General features: G+C 46.1%; 2 protein-coding genes across 2 annotated transcripts; both read left to right on the top strand.

The window, feature by feature from the left end:
* The first annotated feature begins 4,653 nt into the window (after positions 1-4,653).
* Positions 4,654-13,505, top strand: LOC120684644 (armadillo repeat-containing protein 8-like). The gene is made up of 8 exons (XM_039966528.1): positions 4,654-5,127; positions 9,411-10,130; positions 10,328-10,423; positions 10,500-10,583; positions 11,776-12,010; positions 12,086-12,246; positions 12,501-12,782; positions 12,923-13,505. Exons 1-8 carry the CDS (start codon positions 4,669-4,671, stop codon positions 12,980-12,982), a joined length of 2,097 nt encoding a protein of 698 aa, XP_039822462.1. The 5' UTR covers positions 4,654-4,668; the 3' UTR covers positions 12,983-13,505.
* A 560-nt stretch (positions 13,506-14,065) lies between these two features.
* LOC120686879 lies at positions 14,066-21,084 on the top strand. Its single transcript, XM_039969073.1, has 6 exons — positions 14,066-14,258; positions 14,369-14,676; positions 15,417-15,990; positions 16,203-16,552; positions 19,450-20,023; positions 20,236-21,084. The coding sequence occupies exons 2-6, from the start codon at positions 14,369-14,371 to the stop codon at positions 20,863-20,865; spliced, it is 2,436 nt and encodes an 811-aa protein (XP_039825007.1). The 5' UTR covers positions 14,066-14,258; the 3' UTR covers positions 20,866-21,084.
* The last annotated feature ends 607 nt before the right edge of the window (positions 21,085-21,691 follow it).

Here is a 21,691-nt window from a genome sequence, read left to right as displayed (position 1 = left end):
CTAGAAGTGGTTTCTGATAGGCACAACGGAAGAGAAGAAAATTCTCAGTAATCAAGCGGGAGGGCTGAGGAAATATGCAAGGAGATGGAGGCCTTGATCACCCAAAAAGGAATTATGGGTTCTCTAGTTATTCATCAAAGTGCTGAAGTCTTAAAGAATTATGGGTTCTGTAGTTATTCATCTAGTACTCTGTAGACATTGGCTTGTTCTCTTTTATTTTGAAATAGCATGTCCTCATCTTCAGAAATGAAGTGTCCCCTCAAAAGAGGTGACTCAAATGTGATACAAATATCAGTCCCAGGAGGCTGATAACACATTTATTACATTAGATGGTACATCACCGTACAACTCTACGCGGTAATGGGCAATGAAGCGCCACTATCGCGAGGACAACAACTAAAACCCAAACAAGTACGTGAACCACAAAGAGGTCATCAGAGTCTTGCGCCATACGAAGCTTCCTGCGGGTGACCCTAACCACATGCAAGGTTGGGTGCAGAACAGAACCCCTACTCAACGTTCTCGGGAATAAATTTTGGATCTTCCTCTGTAAAAATTAAGCAAGGGTGAGTACAAATGTACTCAGCAAGTCCAACCACACCCACGGAGGGGGGTATAAATAGAATATATGCACAGGATAAATCAATGATGAGGCTAGGGTTTGATTTGCGGAAAGCTCATTTTTATGCATGGGTTTATTTGAAAGGAAAAGATTTTCTGAGCAATTATTTTATACCGAGAAGTAGGGTTTAGGGTTGATCCACCTAGGATCCAAGTTTATAGGTTGCCACCGGACTTCCTCATCCGCAGTAGCACACTGCACAGCTGCCGGACACGTTTACAAAACAACTCACACCAACCCATCCATTCCCAGAAGTACTATTTGTGTGACCAAACCGTAACTCACCCAGTACCGTGGGCACGACTATTCAAATAGATTTTATACTCTGCATAGATGTGCAACTTTACCCTCAAGCGGGGTACCACAGCACGATCACCTTAGTGTCGGTGCAGATCCCAACAAAGCCATTACCCACCTTAGCTAGACCTGACTAGCCAACACGGGATCCACCAAGGGGTCATTGATATATCACCGAGGTTTAATCGGGGCATAAGTCACCACGATCTTATCCCTTCTCCTTGATCACCCGTTGCTCTCAGCTCTCCTGATGGCTATTAGACTAACTAGTGGGGTTTATGCAAAGCCGTTGTCACATACAACGGTCGAGTGGTTTGCACGATAGTTGAGTTTGGCAAGATGACACATCAACTCGGTCCTTAATTGAGGCAAGATGGATATCTCCCAACCTTGCTCAACCACACAGGTACGAGCACACCATTTGGCGTCCCACACAGGAATCACCATCCATCTCATCTAAACATGTCTTTCGTTTATTTTCCAAAAATCCCATTCTTCCCATTTTGATACTCACACTTTTCTTTGTTTTGAAAAATTTTGTATTAATATTTGAAGTGCAATGAGTAACCGGGTCCTAAGCATTCTAGCAGGGTTTATCATCCAAACAGAGTAAATCATATTCGGAGACAAACCTAGGTTATCAAGGAATGGTCAAAGCAATCAAGGAGTGGCTATCCAACAGAGTTTTAGCAGCACAACAATATGCAGTTTTGAAAATAGGCCAATAGGTTGTGTTTATAAAACTAGGACAAAATATGCATCAAAGGATGGGATTGAACTTGCCGTTCACAAAGCCTTCCGGGAAGTCCTGATCGAGGTACTGTCCTTCGGGTTCGGGGTAGTGGTACTGGTCCTCGCACACTTGCTCGCGGTACTGCTTGTCGACGGGTTCCTCCTCGGTCACTCCGTGATCTACGGCGCACACAAACAAGCACACAATAAAGACAAAGAAATAAAGGTTTTACCGTTGAGCTCGAATTGGGAAAAGTGAAGATATGAAAATAGGAGGAATATTTTTGGGGGATTTTCTAATGGCACGGTTGAAATTATATGGAAAAAGGCGTGGTCAAATTTTGGGAGAATCGGAGGATGTTTGGCGCATGAAATGATAGGTTAAAGGAGTGGTTAGGGCTAAACCGGGATTCGGGGACCTATTTATAATTATCTGTGGGAAGGGAAGGGGCTTTGCTGGGATTTCTGAAAATATTTGGGCTACTCTGGAAAAGGACAGGGATCTATGTATAATTATTTTGTATAGTGGCAGGGTTGATATGGAAATTATTAAAGATGGAGGGGGTTTTCTTTAAAAAGGAAATAGATAGAGTGGGAGGGCCCTTAAATAAAAAGGAAGGGAGGGAGGGGCCTAAGGGCAAAATGCCCTTTCTTCTTCCTCCCTGCGACGGGAAACAGAGGAGGGGCGCAGGGGGGGCGGCGGCCATGGGCTGGCGGCCCTTGAGGCTCGGCGGCGCCCGGGGAGAGGGGGGAAACAAAGAGGAAGGCAAGGGGGCTCGATTCCCCTGTTCACCTTGGGCGGAGGCGGCCCGTGGAGAGTTGGCGACGGTGGCGGGCGGAGGTCGCCGGCGGCGGCCCTGGTGGCGGCGCTGTGGGGTTGGAGGGGAGGCGCGTGGTGGTTGGGCGGCTTGTGGTGGTCGAGGGCTGCGCGCCGGCCTTTTTATAGGCGAGGAAAGGCGGTGGAGGGGGCGGGACACGGTGGCCGGCGGCCGACGAGCTTCCCGGCGGCCATTGATGGTGTTCGTCGTCGCGGAGCGGCGACGCGAGCGGCGAGGCAGCACAGGGTGACAGGACGGGTCGGGCACGGGTGCGGCGAGCATCCCGGGCGCGTGGAGCGTGTGGTCGCACAGTGGCGCGTGCAGCGCGTGGACGAACAGGGGAGGTCTGTGCGTGGGCAAGGAGCCGTGCGTGAGCAGGGAGCAGGAAGAGAAGAAGAGAAGAAGGAAGAAAGGAGAAGGGAAAAAGAAAAGGAGAAAAAGAAAAGGAGAGAAGGGAAAATGAGGAAAATGAGAAAAAGAAAAGGAGACGCCGGCGGGATTCGCGGTGACGGTCGCGAGCCGGGCGTGGCGTCGACGAGAAGCGACGCGCACGAGAAACGAAGAGACAGGAAAAGTTTTAAACGATGATTGATTTCGGTGTCGGGACGGAGATTTGATTTTTAGTGTCCGGGCGACGAATTGCCGGAAAAGATTCGAGCTCGGCGATGAAAATATTTTAGAAAATATTTTTAGCGAGTAATTTATTTGGGTGGATTTTCGGGATGTTACAAGAAAATGCCGGCATCAACTAGTTAGTTATTTAGTATTCCACGTAAAATGGAAAAAAAAACAGCGCACTTCAGACTATTGATGATTAATACGAGTATGACTTGTATAGTTTTGCTTTTGAGGAGTATAGTTTCTGCCAAAGGAAGGGAAACGTTGATTCTGGAAATTGCAAAGTAATTCATACATTTTTCTTTGGTAAAAATCATGAGATGATTGATTCCGTATTTTTTCAGATGAGTAAATAAAAAATCATCTTAAGTACAAGGTGACTGCAAACGCAATACCATGAGGTACATATTGCAGAAAAGAATAGTAGTTTGTAAAAGCCTCGTCTGGTGATTTCAACCCACCATCAAATGATATGCACCCCGTTCCGTTGGCTGGTGTTGGAACTGTAGCGATTGGTTTTACGAGAGACTGAAATATTGTAGTGGTTGATTTATAGGCTGATTTAAATAGTAGTATGTGACAGAGACTGTAGCGGCTGGTGGCTGGACCAGCCACCCGAACGGCGCTCGTTCCACTTGGCAGGAATTTTTGGTCTTTGAAATGGCGTTACGTCATGAATCCACGGGATGCTCTTAAAAGTAGCAATTAGGTTTCTATTAGGTATATGATTATTACTTCTTGTGTCTTGCATGCATGGCTTTGCATGTCTAGCCTAATTTGGCTTGCTTTATCTTGGTGCTGCGATATAAATATCACATAAATCAATTTTTCAAGATCAAATAGAGAGGATGGAACTACGGAGTCCCATAGATCAGTGACCCAATTGCATTGAAACCAAAGTAACATGAACCATGTTCCATTTGAGTAGTAACAATAAAAACACGCCATAAACCGACCAAAAAGAACAATTATAGAAGAAAAAAAATAACAAAAGCAGGTCAAAATAAAACACCATGGTGCAAAAAAAAAAACAAAACCAAAGGCACTGCAAAAATAGGTGCACAGGTCAGCACATCCCTGAATCACCAAACCAAGTCCATTTCAGCAGCCGCCTTCCTGAAAAAAATCTGGCAAAAAATAAATGAGATGACAACTTCAAAATTTCTACAAAAATCTGGTCCCAATGATTTCACCAGCTGTCCCATCTCACATACACACAGGCTCACAGTAGTCACCAGCTCAAAAAATATAACAAAAATAAAATAACACATTATTAAATTCCACGTGGCGACACCTCATTGGGTCATGCCCCTGGCCCACCCATCAATTTTGGGGCTGTTCGGCTGGTGGAAAAGTCGGCTGATTTCGGCTGATTTAATAGTATCATGTGAGAGGAAACAAACCAAAATAAGCCGAAATAAGCCGAAATAAGCCGGGAAAAGACAAGCAAATAGGACCTTTCCATCACCATCCCTCTCTTATAAACACCAACCAAGCACAAAAAATTGTCCAAAAAAATACCCAAAAAATATCAATTATTGCATAAAACACCTCTCGGCCACCTCCCCCCTACCCTCCCAGATGCCGGCCACGGCGAGCGGCGGCGCGCGGCCGGAGGAGGCGGCAGCAGCGGCAGCGGCGTCGGCATCGGCGCCCGGGCCCTCCTGCATGGGGACGAGACCGGAGGAGCTGGCGGCGAGGCTGGCGGCCTCGGGGCCCGCCGCCCCGGGCGCGGGCCGCGGCGGTTCCGGCGCCGGCGCCGGCGGAGAGGAGTCGGAGCACGAGCGCGTGCGGGCGCTGCGTGAGATCAAGAACCAGATCATCGGGAACCGGACCAAGAAGCTCCTCTACCTCCGCCTGGGCGCCGTGCCGGCTGTCGTGGCGGCGCTGGCGGAGCCCGGGGCCTCACCGGCGGCGCTCGTTCAGGCGGCGGCCGCGGCGGGGAGCTTTGCATGCAGCGTCGACGACGGCGCGCGGGCCGTGCTGGCCGCCGGCGCCGTGGGGCACCTCACCCGGCTCCTTGCGCACCACGACGAGAAGGTAGGGTCAGCTGCCTTCACTTGCTCGTTGCTTGTGTCTGCGGGAATCTGGTTAGTTTTAGGATTGAAAAAGAGTTTGTTCTACGGATTTGTTGCTTAATTGGGAAAAGATCTGTTGCGTCCAGAAGAGTTGACGGAAACTAGCAGCAACGCTAACTGCTTCTTGCCTTGTTTCCTGGTGGAGGATATGCTAGTAATTATGCTTGCAATTTGAGCCACAAATTGTTACAAACAGCAGCGATTTCATCAATTATGTGAGAATTGGTGAAAAAATTCGACTATACCTAAGTATCAGCAACCGCAAATTTGAGATGAGGTGTGAATGACATTATTCTTTTCCCCGTGAACATATTTTGTAGTATAAGGTTTTGAGGTTGTTAGAATATGGAAATAAATTGTCGTAATTTTGATGGCAAATAATTATGGGTTGGTGGAAAAGAACTTTGCATTACGAAATCATGATTGGTGGTTTGTGCTAAAGCTTGGAATGAGGGCAATTATTTGAGCTGAACTGTTGGAGAATCTGTTGGTTTAGTTAGGGTGAGAGCTACCCTGGTGGTTGTCGTTTCCTTTTCTCTTCTTTTGCGCTTCTCTTTTATGCTATCCTCATCTTTTGGTTGAAGTAGTGAAATTATTGTTCATTTGTGCTTGAAATCAGGAGATTTGGTAGCGGGTCAATGGTTAGGTTTGGTGGTGTGGAGGATGTGCTGGAAAGTTGTCTTTTTTGTGTTGAACTCTGTTGAATTTGTCTAAATTGATTGGTTGGAATTTGTCTTCCTCATTTGAGCACAATCTAAAGATATGTGGGAAATTGCCTTCTGATAGGTTATGATAAAAAGGAAAAAAATTGGAGCTCATGATTTGTGGTTGAACGTAGAACTTGTAAGGGTTCAGACTTCAGAGTGCTAGCTTTCTCACCCAATCCATATGGGTTGCAGTTTGAAAACCTAAAATGCATTAGTCACAATTTTGCCTCCTGAAATGCATTAGTCAGAGTTTTGCCACCCCAAATAACTCCAATCAAAACATAGTCGATCCCATGATCTATAAACTGACATTGCATCAATATATGAGGCTGAATGAATTGTGGAGGTAACTGCAAATGAACTAACTGTTTTAGTTTGGTGAACACTATTCATTATTCTACTATATGAGGCCAAAGTTTGCTATTTTTGGTACATAATGACTATTTCGGAGGGAATAAAACACAGTGGATGAGTAAGAAAAGAAAAGGGAGATGAAATGAGTACTTTGTTAGCTCTCTATTGTCACATCTCAATGTTGTTTTGTAACACCCACTTTTGGCCATTAATAATATAGGGATACTTATTAAAGTGAGCATGCCAATTTATCTGAAATCAAGGTTAGGGAAGGCGCTAGGCGCTCTCTAGGCGGTGACCCACCGCCTAGAGCCTAGGCGGGCCTAGGTGTTTCTAGGCGTTTTTCTAGGCGTTAGCATATACACGTATATACATATGTATCTTGCCATATATATACATATATCTCTAAAAGAAAAAAGAAAATAAGAAGCTGATGGGCCTAACTTTAGACAAAAGCCCATTTAAAACAGCCCAACCCACCTCCCCTCCTCCCCTTATCCACTCACCCCCTCCTCCCCTTATCCACTCACCCCAGATCCACCGTCTCCTCTTCCTTGTCCTCCTGGCCGCACGCTCGTCTCCTCTTCCTCGTCCTCCGCTCGTCTCCTCTTCCTCTCCCCTCCGCACGCTTGCTCGCCCGCCCCTCCCTCCTCCCCTCCCTCTGTACTCCCTCCGCACGCTCGCCCGCCTCTGCGTCCTCCTCCTCCGCCCACCCGCCCGCCCGCCCGCCCCTGCCTCCTCTTTCTCCTCCTCAGCTGCCAGCCCCTGCCTCCGCTGCCCCACGCCCTGCTGCCACCGCCTAGAGGACCGCCTAGCCCCTAGGCACCGCGGGACCCCTCCGCCCAGCGATTAGGCGCGCCTAGGCGGCCACGGAAGAGCGCCTTGTCGAACATTGGACGTAATGATTCGGCAGTTGTTGGTTTTCTCCTCTTTTAGTTTACATGGGACAAAATAGTTTTGTGATATTTTAATTTGAAAATCTTTGTGCATATTCAGAATAAACATGGCTCTATTCAGCCAATTTAGCTAATGCCGTACCTGCCACTTTCTGATCAACTAGCCTATGCTTGATCTTTTCACTTTAAAACTCTCTGTCAGAAATGTAACTCATTTATTAGTACGAAAACTTCAAGTTCTCCATTGCATCTCATGACTTCATTGTTGCTTAGGTTAATTATTAATTATCACTTAAATTAAACCATCGTTTTAGTAGGAAAGGTAGGATGCGTATAATGTGGTCGATGTATTGCATTGAGCCCCTTGGGCGGTATATATAAAGTATATGGCTTGGAGGGCAAGTAGCCTCTCCTAGAGATAAGGAAGGTTATCCCGGGATTACAGTCAATCCTAAACTAACCATATCCGGAGTTGCCTAATATACTCTAACATCCCCCCGCAATCGTAGCGGTAGCAACACGAACGGTCAGACTGGAGAACAATGGAGACATATCCCCCCTGCAGTCGGAACGCCGGTGCGAAAGCTTTGACTGGAGACTCATGCAGATGATAGCCATTTAGTGCCGTAGTAGCCGAAGTCGAGGTGGACGTGGTCGAAGCTGTGGAAAAGGCACGGTCGTTGAGGTGCTTGAGTCCACAAACTCAGCAGCTTCTTGCCGAAGACAGCAGCAGGATGGTGTGGCGGATGACGATGGTAGACGGCGCGGTTTGCGACTTAGGTCACGCTCAAGACAGGGGTGGCGACGGCGCAAGTTGCAGCAAGTGTCGCGCTTAGATTAGGGGTGACGACGACATCTTCCTTCAGGAACATCGGCGGCGATTTCCGCGTGAGAACGGCTGGAGGCGCGGAGGCGGATCGAGCGCTTGCTTGACAAAGACCGGCGGCGAGTGGTACCACCGCCTGAAAAGGCGACGACATTGGTAGGGTGGCTTGATCACGAACGTCGTCGCTGCAGCCTGGAAGGGCGCAGCAACACCTTCGTCCTTCGAGGGTGTCGACGATGAAGCGGCGACGAACGGCAGGGCGATGCAAACCAGATAACGAATCGGGAAAAAACCTAAAAAATCACAGCAGCAGGGGACCCGCTGGTACAATCTCGGGTGCACGTAGCAGTTGCCTGCCAACCCGTCACCTTACCTCTTCCCGTCGGTCAAAACAGAGACAGGGGGAAAAGGGTGGAGGGCGAAAGCACATCGGGGGTCGAGTGTGCCCAAGCAGCGCTCCTCTCCGGCACGCGCGACGGGCAGAGAGGAGAGCCGGTGGGGAGGGGTGGCGCTCCGACGGCGCGGCGGCCCGCCACAGAAGGTGGAGAGACGGCGCGGCGGAGCAGGACCAGGCGGGGCGTCGCAGCCCGACGACGACAACAGCAGGCAGCGAGGTCGGGCCGCCACCCCAGTGGGTACAACGGCGGCCGCAGGCGGCGCAGCTGGACCGGCGAGGGAGGGGCGGCGTGCGGCCGCCGGACGTGCCCTAGTGGTGCAGCGGCATGGCGCCCCCCGATCTCCTCCGCAGCCGCGGGTTCGCGCGCAAGTGCAGCGAAACCGCGCTTTGGGCAGCGGTGGTGACGGCGCTGGAGGAGTAGATGGGGGCACATTGCCAGATGCGCTGGCAGGGACGACGAGGACGGCGGTGCTTGCGGCGGATTCTGGCGACGACCGGCGAGGTGAGTCCCTTTGCTGCTGGTTGACGACGACAGCGGCGCGGATCAGAGGGATCCGCGGCGCATCCTAGGAGGGCGCTGTCCCCGGCGGAGATCGATCTCCCCAGGGGCGGCGCGGGTAGCAGCGGAAGCGGCGGCGGCTAGGTCAGGATCTAAAACCTAGGCGTCTGATGCCATGTAGGAAAGGTAGGATGCGTATAATGTGGTCGATGTATTGCATTAAGCCCCTTGGGCGGTATATATAGAGTACATGGCTTGGAGGGCAAGTAGCCTCTCCTAGAGATAAGGAAGGTTATCCCGGGATTACAGTCAATCCTAAACTAAACATATCCGGAGTTGCCTAATATACTCTAACAGTTTTCTTGTAAGCAATAGCACTATAGCTCATTTAAAAATGTAAGAAAGTTGGACCGAAGCAACCTTCTTTGTTAAATACAGGTTTTATATATTGTGCTTAGTTTCCTTGTTCCAATTCGGATTAGTGATTATGCATATTATTTCGTATGATATGTTTTTAAGTAACAATGCTGCACATATTGTATCTGATGTTATCATCTTGATTACAGGTTGTGGATGCAAGTGCTCGTGCTCTCAGAATGATATATCAATCAAAACTAGCTCCAAAGTTTGATGTTAATAATGGGAAAAACATGGATTTTATTCTTTCCCTTTTGAACAGTGAGAGCGAGAATGTCACCGAGCTGGCTGCTACTATTATATCTCACTCCTGTGAGAATAGCTCAGAACAATTGTCACTATGCAGTGCTGGAGTTCCACAGAAACTTGTTAGTCTTTTCGGAGGTTCTATGAATTTGCGGGATGCTTGCTTAGATTCTGTTACTGCAGTCATTCGAAACAACAGAGAAGTTGCTTCAAGATTTGCATCAACGGACCACGGAAAAGGTTTTCGTTCAGTAGTTGGGTTAATACATGATCGGAGTCCACGCACAAGACTACTTGCTTGCCTGTGCTTGATAGCACTTGGGCATGCTTCTCCCTGTCATTTCCAGGACAAACAGATTAAGACCAAGTTGATTATGGTCTTACTTGAGCTAATTGAAGAACCCGGTCAAGTAGGTGATGAAGCTCCCTTGGCGTTAACCACCCTAATGAAAGACAGCCTGGAACTGCAGAAACAAGCCCTTACAACGAGTGCAGTTGAGAAGCTCAGCAACCATCTGCTAGCAAACTCACTGGAATCAAGGCGAGCAGTGACCATATTGCTTGCATTATCTGAACTTTGCTCAAAACTGGAAGAATCAAGATCTCAGCTTATGTCAGTTGAGGTATGTCAACTTCTTAAGTTGTTATTTCTTGTTCAGTACTCTCTAGAGTCCTTCTGCTGTTATTGTTAATTTCAGATAGGTTGGTAACACAATCAACTGTTTCAATATCAGCTCCCAACATTTAATTTGAATGTAATGGATGGGTACGGTTGTCCATTACCAGTAACTTATGACTAATAACATAATCTCTTAAATAGGCATCAACCTTAATCCTTGAGGCATTGAAGCATGATTGGGCTGATATCCGTGTTGCAGCATGTTCATGTCTGAAGAATATCTCCAGGTCACCGAAGGTAAGGTTCATGCATCTGTGCATCTTGACCTTTATTGTTGATCCCAGATGATTGAGTTAATGTATCTAATCTCCAGGTACTCAGTGGAGGCCGATTATCCTGTGATACAGTTATTGGTCCCTTGGTCCAGCTTTTACAGGACTCATCTACTTCAGTCCAGGTATTATGAATCTTGCAAAATCTACCATAGTGTTGTCCTGTGTTATATATGTCTTTCTGGAAAGGTTTATTGCAACTGCTTCCAAGCTCCTTTTCTTCTTCCATTGGACGAGTCAAATTATGCACATGTGGGTTTTAAAATATATTTTCTATGCATGGCATGGCAACTTATGTATTTGCCCACCAGTCTCTTAGCATGTTAGCTGGTTTCCTGGAGTTGAAACTGCATGACAGCTTACCCCTTTGTGGTATAGTGGTTGCAGTTTTACCTACTCTTTTTTTGGGCACCCAGTTTCCATAAAATGCCTTGTAGAATTGACGTTTTGTTTTCAAAATATAAATTTGCTCAGCAGCTTATGGTTGCCCAAAAACGACCTAAAAGCTAGCTCATACACTTGTAGCACTGCTAGTGTTTTATTATTGAAGCAACCTTTCTTGTTACTGAAGCAGTTCTAAATTCAGAATTGATTAGGCAATTAGCTAGTGAAACATCAGTACTCTTGGTGGTCTTTTAGTCATTAGAGTTTGATTGAAACTACATATCAATGTATTAGTGCAAGAATGATTCAAAAGCTAGCAGGTAAACTTATTTGGTAATTTGTTCCTTGAGCACCATTTCCTTGCTTTATGAGTGTATCGGTCTTTCTGTCACCAAAGTGTGCTTGGTGTTGATTAGGGAAATTAGCTATATTTTCAAACATCAGTACTTCAAGTTTTTAAGCCATTAAGACACAATAGAAAATCTGTAATCGATGCAAAGTTGCAGAACAGTTATTAAAAGCTAGCGCCAAACTTCCTCTTTTGGAGAGTGTTTGGATGAGAACCCTGAGTGGCCAGGCCAAATACTGGCCATTGACCATGGGCAAGCCCACCATTGGATGGCAACCAAATTTTGGCCGGTCCGACGCACGCGTGCAGTTCATTTTTTTAGCCCCGCTCCTGCCAGTCTTGGTGGATGATTTCTGCACCAAAATTTGGGTGGGCCACAATTTGGCAGGGCAGACAGCGGCCAGCAACCAAACGTGCCCTTGGCAATCTACACCCTGGCTACCATTTCTCAGCTTTATTGTTCAGCCAACCTTTTTTGTCGCTAATTAGCCATGTGACAAAACATGATTGTTTAGGTCTTTAATCCACTATGAGACTAGAGTTTCCAAATTTATCTCTCACCTATTGACATGTTCTTGTCACAGGTCGCTGCCCTTGGTGCCATTTGCAATATTGCCGTTAATTTGACACCCAGGAAGTCAGTTCTTCTTCATTCTGGGGTTGTCTCACAACTTGTTCATTTATCAAAGTCCATGGATCCAACATTGAGGCTAAAATCTGTATGGGCTCTCAGAAATATTATGTTCCTTCTGAGTCCAAAGGATAAAGACTTCATTGTTAAGGAGTTGACTCTATCTACTCTTTCAAGCCTCATATGTGGTAAGTCTAATGCGTAAATATGCTATTAGGGAACTGCCGTACCATCTTCATTGCTAATTATGAAATGTTATGCAGACTCCGAACATTTTGTTCAGGAACAGACCTTGGCACTTGTGCACAATCTGGTTGATGGATATGTTGACTCTGCTAATTATGTCATTGGCGAAGATGGAATGGTTATTGATGCTATTGCAAGACAACTGAACAATGCATCTGCCCCGGGAGTGTGCATACAGGTGAGTATTCTTCAAGATATTCAATTTATTTACTTATATTTTCTAGATTTCTAATATGACTGTCAATTCATATACATTTTTTTAACTTTGGTGAGACAGGAGAAGAGAGAAACATATATTATGTTGAACTGCATAATCTTGTGTCCTATTCTTTGATAGTTTGGAACATATGCTTCTTTACGGCTTAGCATTTATAGAAGATTGGAACAACCATGGCGCGACAAATCACTGATATTGCTGTTTCCTCTCTTTAGGGTATGTTTGTGCTTGCAAACATTGCGGCCGGAAACGAAATGAACAAGGAAGCTGTGATGAATGTTCTTCTTCCTCACCGAGCCGATCGCGTTAGGCCATCCTTTGTGGTGAACTTTCTGCAAAGCAAGGATAAACAGTTGCGGGTTGCCACTCTCTGGTGTCTTCTGAACTTGATTTACCCAAAATGTGAAGCCTCATCTGGTCGAGTTGTCAGACTACAAAATGCTGGAGTGATCCTACAAGTGAAAAGCATGATAAATGACCCGTGCTTGGATTGCAAGGTACATCTTCTCTCCTTAAGTAATTTGACCTGTGATGACCAGCATCGATGTTATCTAGCCTGTGCTTGTTGACAGAAGTACTCGAAATTAATCTCGCTGTGTTGATAAACCTAATGTGCAACATCGGATCTCCTCTGCAGCTTAGAGTACGTATGGTGCTTGAGCACTGCGTGGACAACGCCGATGATTGTTTCATGTGAGCAACCGGCATTTTCATCTAGGCAACGGAAGTTCACGGAATCATATTCGGACCGGGCAAGAAGAAACCAGTGTGCTATGGATCCAATACATGCCCTGAACTGTGGAACATGAGCACCTGCAGGAAGACTGCTGCTTTGGCTGATCTCTCCGGGTCGGCTCAAGCCAACTGCTGCCCTTTTGGCAGCATGAGAACCCACCAAACAGGATCTGCTGTGCCCATAGTCGATCAGCTTGTTTTTAACCGTGCCATCCTCGAGAACTTGAGCTTCCTGCTCCAAGACTGGATGGTTTTCGCACTAGCTACAGGAGTCCCAAATTTTCCTAGTGCCTTCCGAACCCAGTGCTTGCATCGCGATGCTGAGTGTATAATTGAGGGTCTGCTGTTGGTGCCGTCACTGTTGTTGTACAAAACCTGTATTTTTGTTCCAATAAGGCCGTTTTACATTCATGGGTGGGTTGTTCATTTACTCCCATGTTCCAAGGAATATGCAAAAGTTCGTCATGTGACAGCTGGCAAGTTTACCGCTTTGCTTTGAATTTTTGCGCCTTACTTACAGACGTTTTAAAGATGAGAAAGCAACAAAGTACTGTTCCAGGTGTTTTAATCTTTTTTCCTATTTCCAATGCATTTCTTTGTCAAAATACCATGTGATTTAAAATTTTATAATTAAGGGGGTGTTTGGATCCAATTGCTAAAGTTTAGCACTATCCTATTTAAGCGGGAGTACTAATGGGATGAGCTAAATTTTAGCTAAAACTTAAAAAAAAATTAGCACAAAGATAATCCTAATAGGTGTTTAAATTTAGCATTCAACTTTAGCCCATCCGAACCGACCCTAAATGGACGTACTAAGGCTTTGTATCATGTTTTTACTTTAAAAGACAAGAAAAAATCACGACTATTGGAATTTCTTTTGTTTTCTTTAATGGTCACAGGGCGTAAGTATCTGCACACGTTTATACGAGCCCCTTTATTCGGCAACTAATAAAGCCCTGATTTTCAATCGCCGTTTTCTCCTCTACTATATTACCCGGACACGGCTGGAAGTATCGAGAAAAAAAATAAAATCACGAATAAATCGATACGTGGGCCGGACACGTATCGGCACGTTTCTAGGATACGGCCCAGCCCACGAAGCACTTCAGCCTCATGTCCCAGCCCCTGACCTAGGCCAGCACACAACACCCTCGCACTGGATAGACGCTCGCAGGCGCCGGGGCGCCGGCGACGAGCCGCCGCCCGCCTTCAGGGAGGACCGCCGGCTGCAATCTCCGGTGAGTTTCCCGTTCTCGTCGTCCTCTACTCCTCTGGTTTCCTCTCCGATTTCCTCCTCCCCGATCTAGAGACCTCACAGGCACAGACCTGTTCTTGCTTTCTTCTGTAGATGGCACGCACCAGATCTCATCCAACAATGTCAGCGAGTGCAGTCGCCAGCGAGGCACCGCCGTCATCCGAGATCAGCACGGAGGGCGGCGGCGACGAGACGGCGAGAGCGACGCCGGCGGGGACGGATAAGGACGGCGAAGCGGCGGCGGGGACGGCGCCGCCGGAAGGGACGACGAGGGAGACGAATGCGAAGAAGAAGCAGCAGATGGACGGAGATGATGATCAGGCGGCGGCGGAGGAGGAGGAGGAGGAGAGGACGAAGCTGGTGCCGGTGGAGCACGCGTACATCGACGCCGTCCAGGCACGGTACTACCCTGAGCAGAAGCCCTCGCTCCCCAACATGCCTGAGGAGCTCTTCCAGTTCGTACCCGACCATCTACGAGATAGGCTCCGCGCCGTCAGGGCAAGAGCTGCTGCCGCCATGGAGGCGAGCGAGGACGAGGGCGTCCTTTATCAGTACCGCGCTAAGGCTATCCGCACCGGCGCTCGCCGGAATTTGGCCGGCCATGCATCCCCCACCGTGAGCCATGCTTAGGGACCCAATTGCTTCGATTGGAAAAATTCTAGGGTGTTTTCTGTTAGAACGAAGGACCTATCTGCAAAAATCTTTTGCAAGTTTTGTTTTCAAAACCAGTGAAATTGCAAAAATGGTGTAAAATCGTAGAAAAATCCAAAAAATGCAAACTCAACTGTTTTGGAATCCATAGAACCAAATCTACAGCTTTTCTTACATGCACACACTCAGTTTTTAATTCAATTTTTCTCTAGTTTAAAGATAAGTATAAATAGCTCATAAATATAACTAATGTTCTAGAGCAGTAATAATGTTGAACTTTAGACCATAGGTTGGTCACTAGATTTTAAACCTTATGTAAAAATTTCGGCAACAGCAGATCTTGTTGTCAGAATGCAATAGATTTATAGCTGCTTGGCCCTTGGAGTACAAAATCAACCATTATACAAACCCCAGATTATGGCTGCCTTATAGCTTTTATAATCATGTCATGTGCTACCATTGATATATGTGTGGTTGCCCGTTATTTCAGGATGGAGCCTAACCAGTCCAATGATGGATCACAGGGAGCTTATCCAGGTGGCAACATTGGTCCCTACCAGGCTGCCTGGAACCCATACCAAGGCCCTCCATCCTGTTTCCCCCAAGGAGTGCTGCAGCTTGCACCCAATGTCTCAATGATGCATCCAAGTAGCAGTGATCCACAAGTGTTTCATTCGGCTGAAAACGCAAATGCCTCTGCCCAAAACGATGAGGAAGATGCGGAGGAACTTTCTATCTCTCCAGCGCCTACAGGAAAAGGAAAGAGGCCAAAGGTGGTGAGTAGGATCAAGTTAAGCAATTTCCATCCAGAAGAAGATGTAAACATTGTGAAGTCATGGCTTGAAATAAGCTGTGACCCAATTGCAAGTACAGGACAAAAAAAGGATGGTATGTGGTCAAGGATTCTGCAACGATACAACTTAAGGAGGGGATCATATCCAGAAAGGAGTGTGAGGTCTCTACAGAGCCGTTGGGACATTATCAAGGCTGAAGTGGGGAAGTTTGCATCATTCTATGCTGATGTCGTTCGAGAGAACCCTAGCGGGATGTCGGACGCCGATAAGGTTTGCAATTTGTTGACCCATTTCAGCAATTCTATGACCTGTTACCTTTGCTGAATTTAGTAGCAGCCAACTACCTGAATGTTACCTATCAATGCATTTCAGCAATTATTTGCAGATGTTACCTTTGATGAATTTATTAGCAGCCAACTACCTGACAGTTATATATCAATGCATTTTGTTGTCAATTTAACAGCAATTATTTGATGTTGCAGACCACTCATGCAGCAGCTACTTTTGCTAGTGTCCTCCAACACAGCTTTGCCTATCTGCATTGTTGGGACATCATGAAGGATGAGCCCAAATGGCAGCATCCAAAGGCTAGAGCAGTTGGAAAGTCAGCTGGAGCGTTCGAGAGAAAAAAAAGAAAGTCAGCTGGAGGTGATGGTTTTGGGCAGAAAACCATCAACCTTGGGACGGCGCCGCCAGAAGGGACGACGAGGGAGACGAAGGCGAAGAAGAAGCAGGAGATGGACGGAGATGATGATCAGGCGGAGGAGGAGGAGGAGGAGAGGACGAAGCTGGTGCGGGTGGAGCACGCGTACATCGACGCTGTCCAGGCACGGTACGACCCTGAGCAAGAGCCCTCGCTCCCCAACATGCCTGAGGAGCTCTTCCAGTTCGTACCCGACCATCTACGAGATAGGCTGCCGCCATGGAGGCGAGCCGCGATGAGGACGAGGGCGTCCTTTATCAGTACCACGCTAAGGCTATCCGCACCGGCGCTCGGTGGACGAGCTAGCTCGCCGGAATTTGGCCGGCCATGATCCCCCACTGTGAGCCATGCTTAGGAACCCAATTGCTTTGATTGGAAAAATTCTAGAGTGTTTTCTGTTAGAATGAAGGACCTATCTGCAAAAATCTTTTGCAAGTTTTGTTTTCAAAACCAGTGAAGTTGCAAAAATGGTGTAAAATTGTAGAAAAATCCAAAAAAAGCAAACTCAACTGTTTTGGAATCCATAGAACCAAATCTACAACTTTTCTTACATGCACACACTCAGTTTTTAATTCAACTTTTCTCTAGTTCAAAGATAAGTATAAATAGCTCATAAATATAACTAATGTTCTAGAGCAGTACTAATGTTGAACTTTAGACCATAGGTTAGTCACTAGATTTTAAACCTTATGTAAAAATTTCAAGTAAAGAACCATTATTATTTAATTGAAAAGAGAGAAAAAGGGACAAAGAGAAAAAGGAGAAAAAAAAGGGGAAAAACCATTATTATCTAAGTAAAAAGTTATATTACTAAACTATTGTAAAAGGGAAAGAAGAGAGGAAAAAAGGAAAAGAAGAGGAGGGGAGAAGAAAAAGAGAAGAAAGGAGATGGTAGTTGGAGATGGTTGAATAAAATATAGGGTAGTTGTTGGTATAGAGGATGAGATATAGAGTATGATGGGTGCGGGAGAAAGTGGTATAGAGGAGAGAATCTTGATGACTAGAACAAAATATTCCTTTTAGAGGATGAAAATAGAGGATGGCGCGTGCGGACAACCTAAGGAAAAATCGCTGCAGCGGTCTCCGCTTCGTAAAAGAGCAGAAGGTTGGGGAAAGCCAAATCCAGCGTGTTCCCAAGATACGCTACGGGAGAGACAGGGCCCGTCGACCCCAACCACTAGCCTTCCCCCGCGCCCTTCCGCCGCCGTGTGCGCTCGTGCTCGCTCGGCCTCCCGGCGCTTGGGCTGGCCTGCTCGCGGCGGCGCCGGCGGCCCGAGCTCCCCTACCTTGCGCCGTCAGGGTAGGTGCACAGGAGTAGCGAGTTCGCGCCGCCGCTCGAAAGCCATCTCCACCGAGCCCAATATGCGGCCGTCGCCACTTGATCCGGTCTCGAGAACACTAGATCCGGTGCAGGGAAGATCGGATCCGCGCCGAGGAGAGGCCACCTCCGCCGGACTCCACCTGCCTCGCCGCCGCCTGGTCCTCGTATCGAGCCGCGCGGGAAAGACGAGTCTGTCCGCCGCCACGAGCCCATCGAAGGCGGCCCTGCACCCGCCCCCCACACGTCTGTTTGCTGGCGGGAGCCCATCCTGGAGAAGGCGGCCGTCCAAAGCCGTGGCGCAAGCGGAGGCGGCGAGGTTCTCTGGTTGAGGCGGCCATATCCGAGGAGAGCTCAATCGTGCGCTCCGGCCGGCGTCCTGCCCAACTTAGGTGTGGTGAAAACTCCCTCCAGTTAGAATGAATCTTTAGGGATCTGCATAGTCAACAATTCACAACTTTGGCTAGCAATTTCATTATGTATATTGGGATTGTTCTTGAGAAGATGGTATGTTAAGATTTGGTTTTTAAAAATACTTTAGTGCTATTATAATTTCCTGAATTCAATTGGTATAGTAACAACAGAAAGTACTCCCTCCGTCCTGAAATATAAGTCATTGGGAGTGTTTTACTATGTCCAGATTCATAGAATGTTCAATGAATCTGGACATACAGTTTGTCTAGATTCAGAGAATGTTCAATGAATCTAATAAAATGCCAGAATGACTTATATTTCAGGACAGAGGGAGTAGTTCTCACCAGATACAGAGCAAGAAAAGTATAAAAATGAACCGACAGGTGAACACCAGCAATCAAAACAAGCTTTTTGCTGTGTAGTTTGACTCTTTGTTGGCTGTTTTGGCTCACTCTTTTGGGTCAATCTTTTTTGCTGTGAATGCAAAAATAAAAATGTGGTCACATGCTCACTCTTTTGGCTCTTTATGTTATATGTATACTTTAGTATTAGGGTAGGTTAGATTTTTCCATGCTCAAAGAGATCTAGCTGACTAAATGTATTCCTTGTTTTTTCATATTTTAAAAAATGACTAGTCTAATCTTACTGCACTCACAAGAAAGAATATTCCAATCTCCTGTTTCATGATCACACAAAATTATTGCCTTGAACATCTATCGCACATACTGAAGCTAACTTTCATTCACATAGTTAAGTGCATTATAGATACTTGGTTTTGCATATATACCTAAGTTATTTGAACATTTGTTTTCTTAAGTTAGGAAATTAATTGTTGTCCCAGTATACGGCAACACAATCCTAATGGGTCTAATTTCTTTAAATAAAGCTTGTTTGAAGATTGCATTAGTCTGCCTAGCTAGCTCACCAATGAACTAGGATATTATTTCTATATCAATTACTATACAATGTTCACGAGCTCAGCTTTGTTCATTTGTTGCAGTTTTCTTCCTACCCAAAGCAACTTTGTTACACCCAAAATTTGGCAGTCCAAAGCATTGTTAGTGGCATGCAAGTAGTAGTGGTGGAATGGAATAAAATAAAACCATTGGTAGTCCAGAACTTGGTTTTTCAGCAACAGCAGATCTAGTTGTCAGAATGCAATAGATTTATAGCTGCTTGGCCCTTGGATTACAAAATCAACCATTATACAAACCCCAGATTATGGCTGCCTTATAGCTTTTATAATCATGTCATGTGCTACCATTGATATATGTGTGGTTGCCCATTATTTCAGGATGGAGCCTAACCAGTCCAATGATGGATCACAGGGAGCTTATCCAGGTGGCAACATTGGTCCCTACCAGGCTGCCTGGAACCCATACCAAGGCCCTCCATCCTGTTTCCCCCAAGGAGTGCTGCAGCTTGCACCCAATGTCTCAATGATGCATCCAAGTAGCAGTGATCCACAAGTGTTTCATTCGGCTGAAAACGCAAATGCCTCTGCCCAAAACGATGAGGAAGATGCGGAGGAACTTTCTATCTCTCCAGCGCCTACAGGAAAAGGAAAGAGGCCAAAGGTGGTGAGTAGGATCAAGTTAAGCAATTTCCATCCAGAAGAAGATGTAAACATTGTGAAGTCATGGCTTGAAATAAGCTGTGACCCAATTGCAAGTACAGGACAAAAAAAGGATGGTATGTGGTCAAGGATTCTGCAACGATACAACTTAAGGAGGGGATCATATCCAGAAAGGAGTGTGAGGTCTCTACAGAGCCGTTGGGACATTATCAAGGCTGAAGTGGGGAAGTTTGCATCATTCTATGCTGATGTCGTTCGAGAGAACCCTAGCGGGATGTCGGACGCCGATAAGGTTTGCAATTTGTTGACCCATTTCAGCAATTCTATGACCTGTTACCTTTGCTGAATTTAGTAGCAGCCAACTACCTGAATGTTACCTATCAATGCATTTCAGCAATTATTTGCAGATGTTACCTTTGATGAATTTATTAGCAGCCAACTACCTGACAGTTATATATCAATGCATTTTGTTGTCAATTTAACAGCAATTATTTGATGTTGCAGACCACTCATGCAGCAGCTATTTTTGCTGGTGTCCTCCAACACAGCTTTGCTTATCTGCATTGTTGGGACATCATGAAGGATAATCCCAAATGGCAGCATCCAAAGGCTGGAGCAATTGGAAAGTCAGCTGGAGGTGATGGTTTTGGGCTGAAAACCATCAACCTTGGAGATGACAAATCTAGCCCCACTGGATCAGCTGAGAAGAGTCCTCTAGGCAGGGATTTAGCTAAAGCAGCCAAGAAGGAGGCAAATTCTTCTGCGGGTTCAGCATCATCATCGGAGCATGCCTCGAGGATGCAAGATCTATCTTTGCAAAAGATTTCAATCCTGCAAGAAGAATCCGTGCGGAAAAATGAGTGGTTCCAGCAGCTTGCCTATATAGATGAGAAGCGTTTTGAGGAAATGCGAAGCTACAATCAATCATTGTTAACCATTGAGCAAGAGAAGATGCGGATCATGCGTGAGCAGCATGACATGGACAAGGAAAGAAAGGAGAAGAAAGAGGATGAAAGGATCCTTGGGATTAAGCTTGATGATTGCACGCCAGGACAGCGATTGTATTATGAAGCCCTTCAGGAAGAAATTTTAGAAAAGATTGCAGCTAGGCGCCGGAAGAGACAGGGGCCCTGAACCAATGTAACCTTAGTGTGCAATTCTGTTATTTGTCGAGTAAGCTTGTGTGTAATTTGGACAGTATTTGACTGTACTTCTATTGTAAGCTTGTGCGTAATTTGGACAGTATTTGACTGTACTTCTATTGTAAGCTTGTGTGTAATTTGGACAGTATTTGACTGTACTATTGTACGCTTGTGTGTAATTCTCAAAATTTATCTCTAGCAGCATTCTGAATCTGTATGAATTTGTGAGTCAGTGGACTTGATGTGGTACCAATATAGCATCCATAGTCGTTCTGGTCGAGCATGCACGCACACATTGTTCTGAGTTTTCATGCTCTGGTTATGGTCTCTGTTATTCCTCCCATGCGACATGTTTTGTTTACCAGGAAGCTTTACTTTACGCTCGCGTAGGCCCAATGGCTGGCTGGCAGGCCTCTTTTATCTTGGGCCGGTCGGCAGCGGCTTCTGTGTTTTTTTTCATTTTTATATATAAAAAAATAAAATTTCAAAAATATATGTCGAATAGGGAAATTTTCAAAAATGGGTGTCTGTCACCCCCAAATGGGCGACAGGACCTAAATGTAAAAAAAAATTACATTTAGGTCCTGGCGCCCAGGGTGCATTAAACAGTGAATTTGTAAAATCGATATAAAATCATAGAAAACTCAAAAAAATACAAACTCAACTGTTTTGGATTCTATAAAACAAGATCTACAACTTTTGTTACATAAAGTTTTTCATTTGATCAATGTATCTTGCTCTATTTTAAATACCAGTTTAATGCACTTTTATTTAAATCTCAAGATCCATCCTTTGGATGCATGTCATCTTTGGCCAGA

The sequence above is a fragment of the Panicum virgatum genome, chromosome 8N (genome assembly GCF_016808335.1).
Source record: "Panicum virgatum strain AP13 chromosome 8N, P.virgatum_v5, whole genome shotgun sequence".
Lineage (NCBI taxonomy): Eukaryota > Viridiplantae > Streptophyta > Magnoliopsida > Poales > Poaceae > Panicum > Panicum virgatum.
The sequence above is the reverse complement of the archived record's forward strand: the minus strand, read 5'-3'. Positions and strand labels throughout refer to the sequence as shown.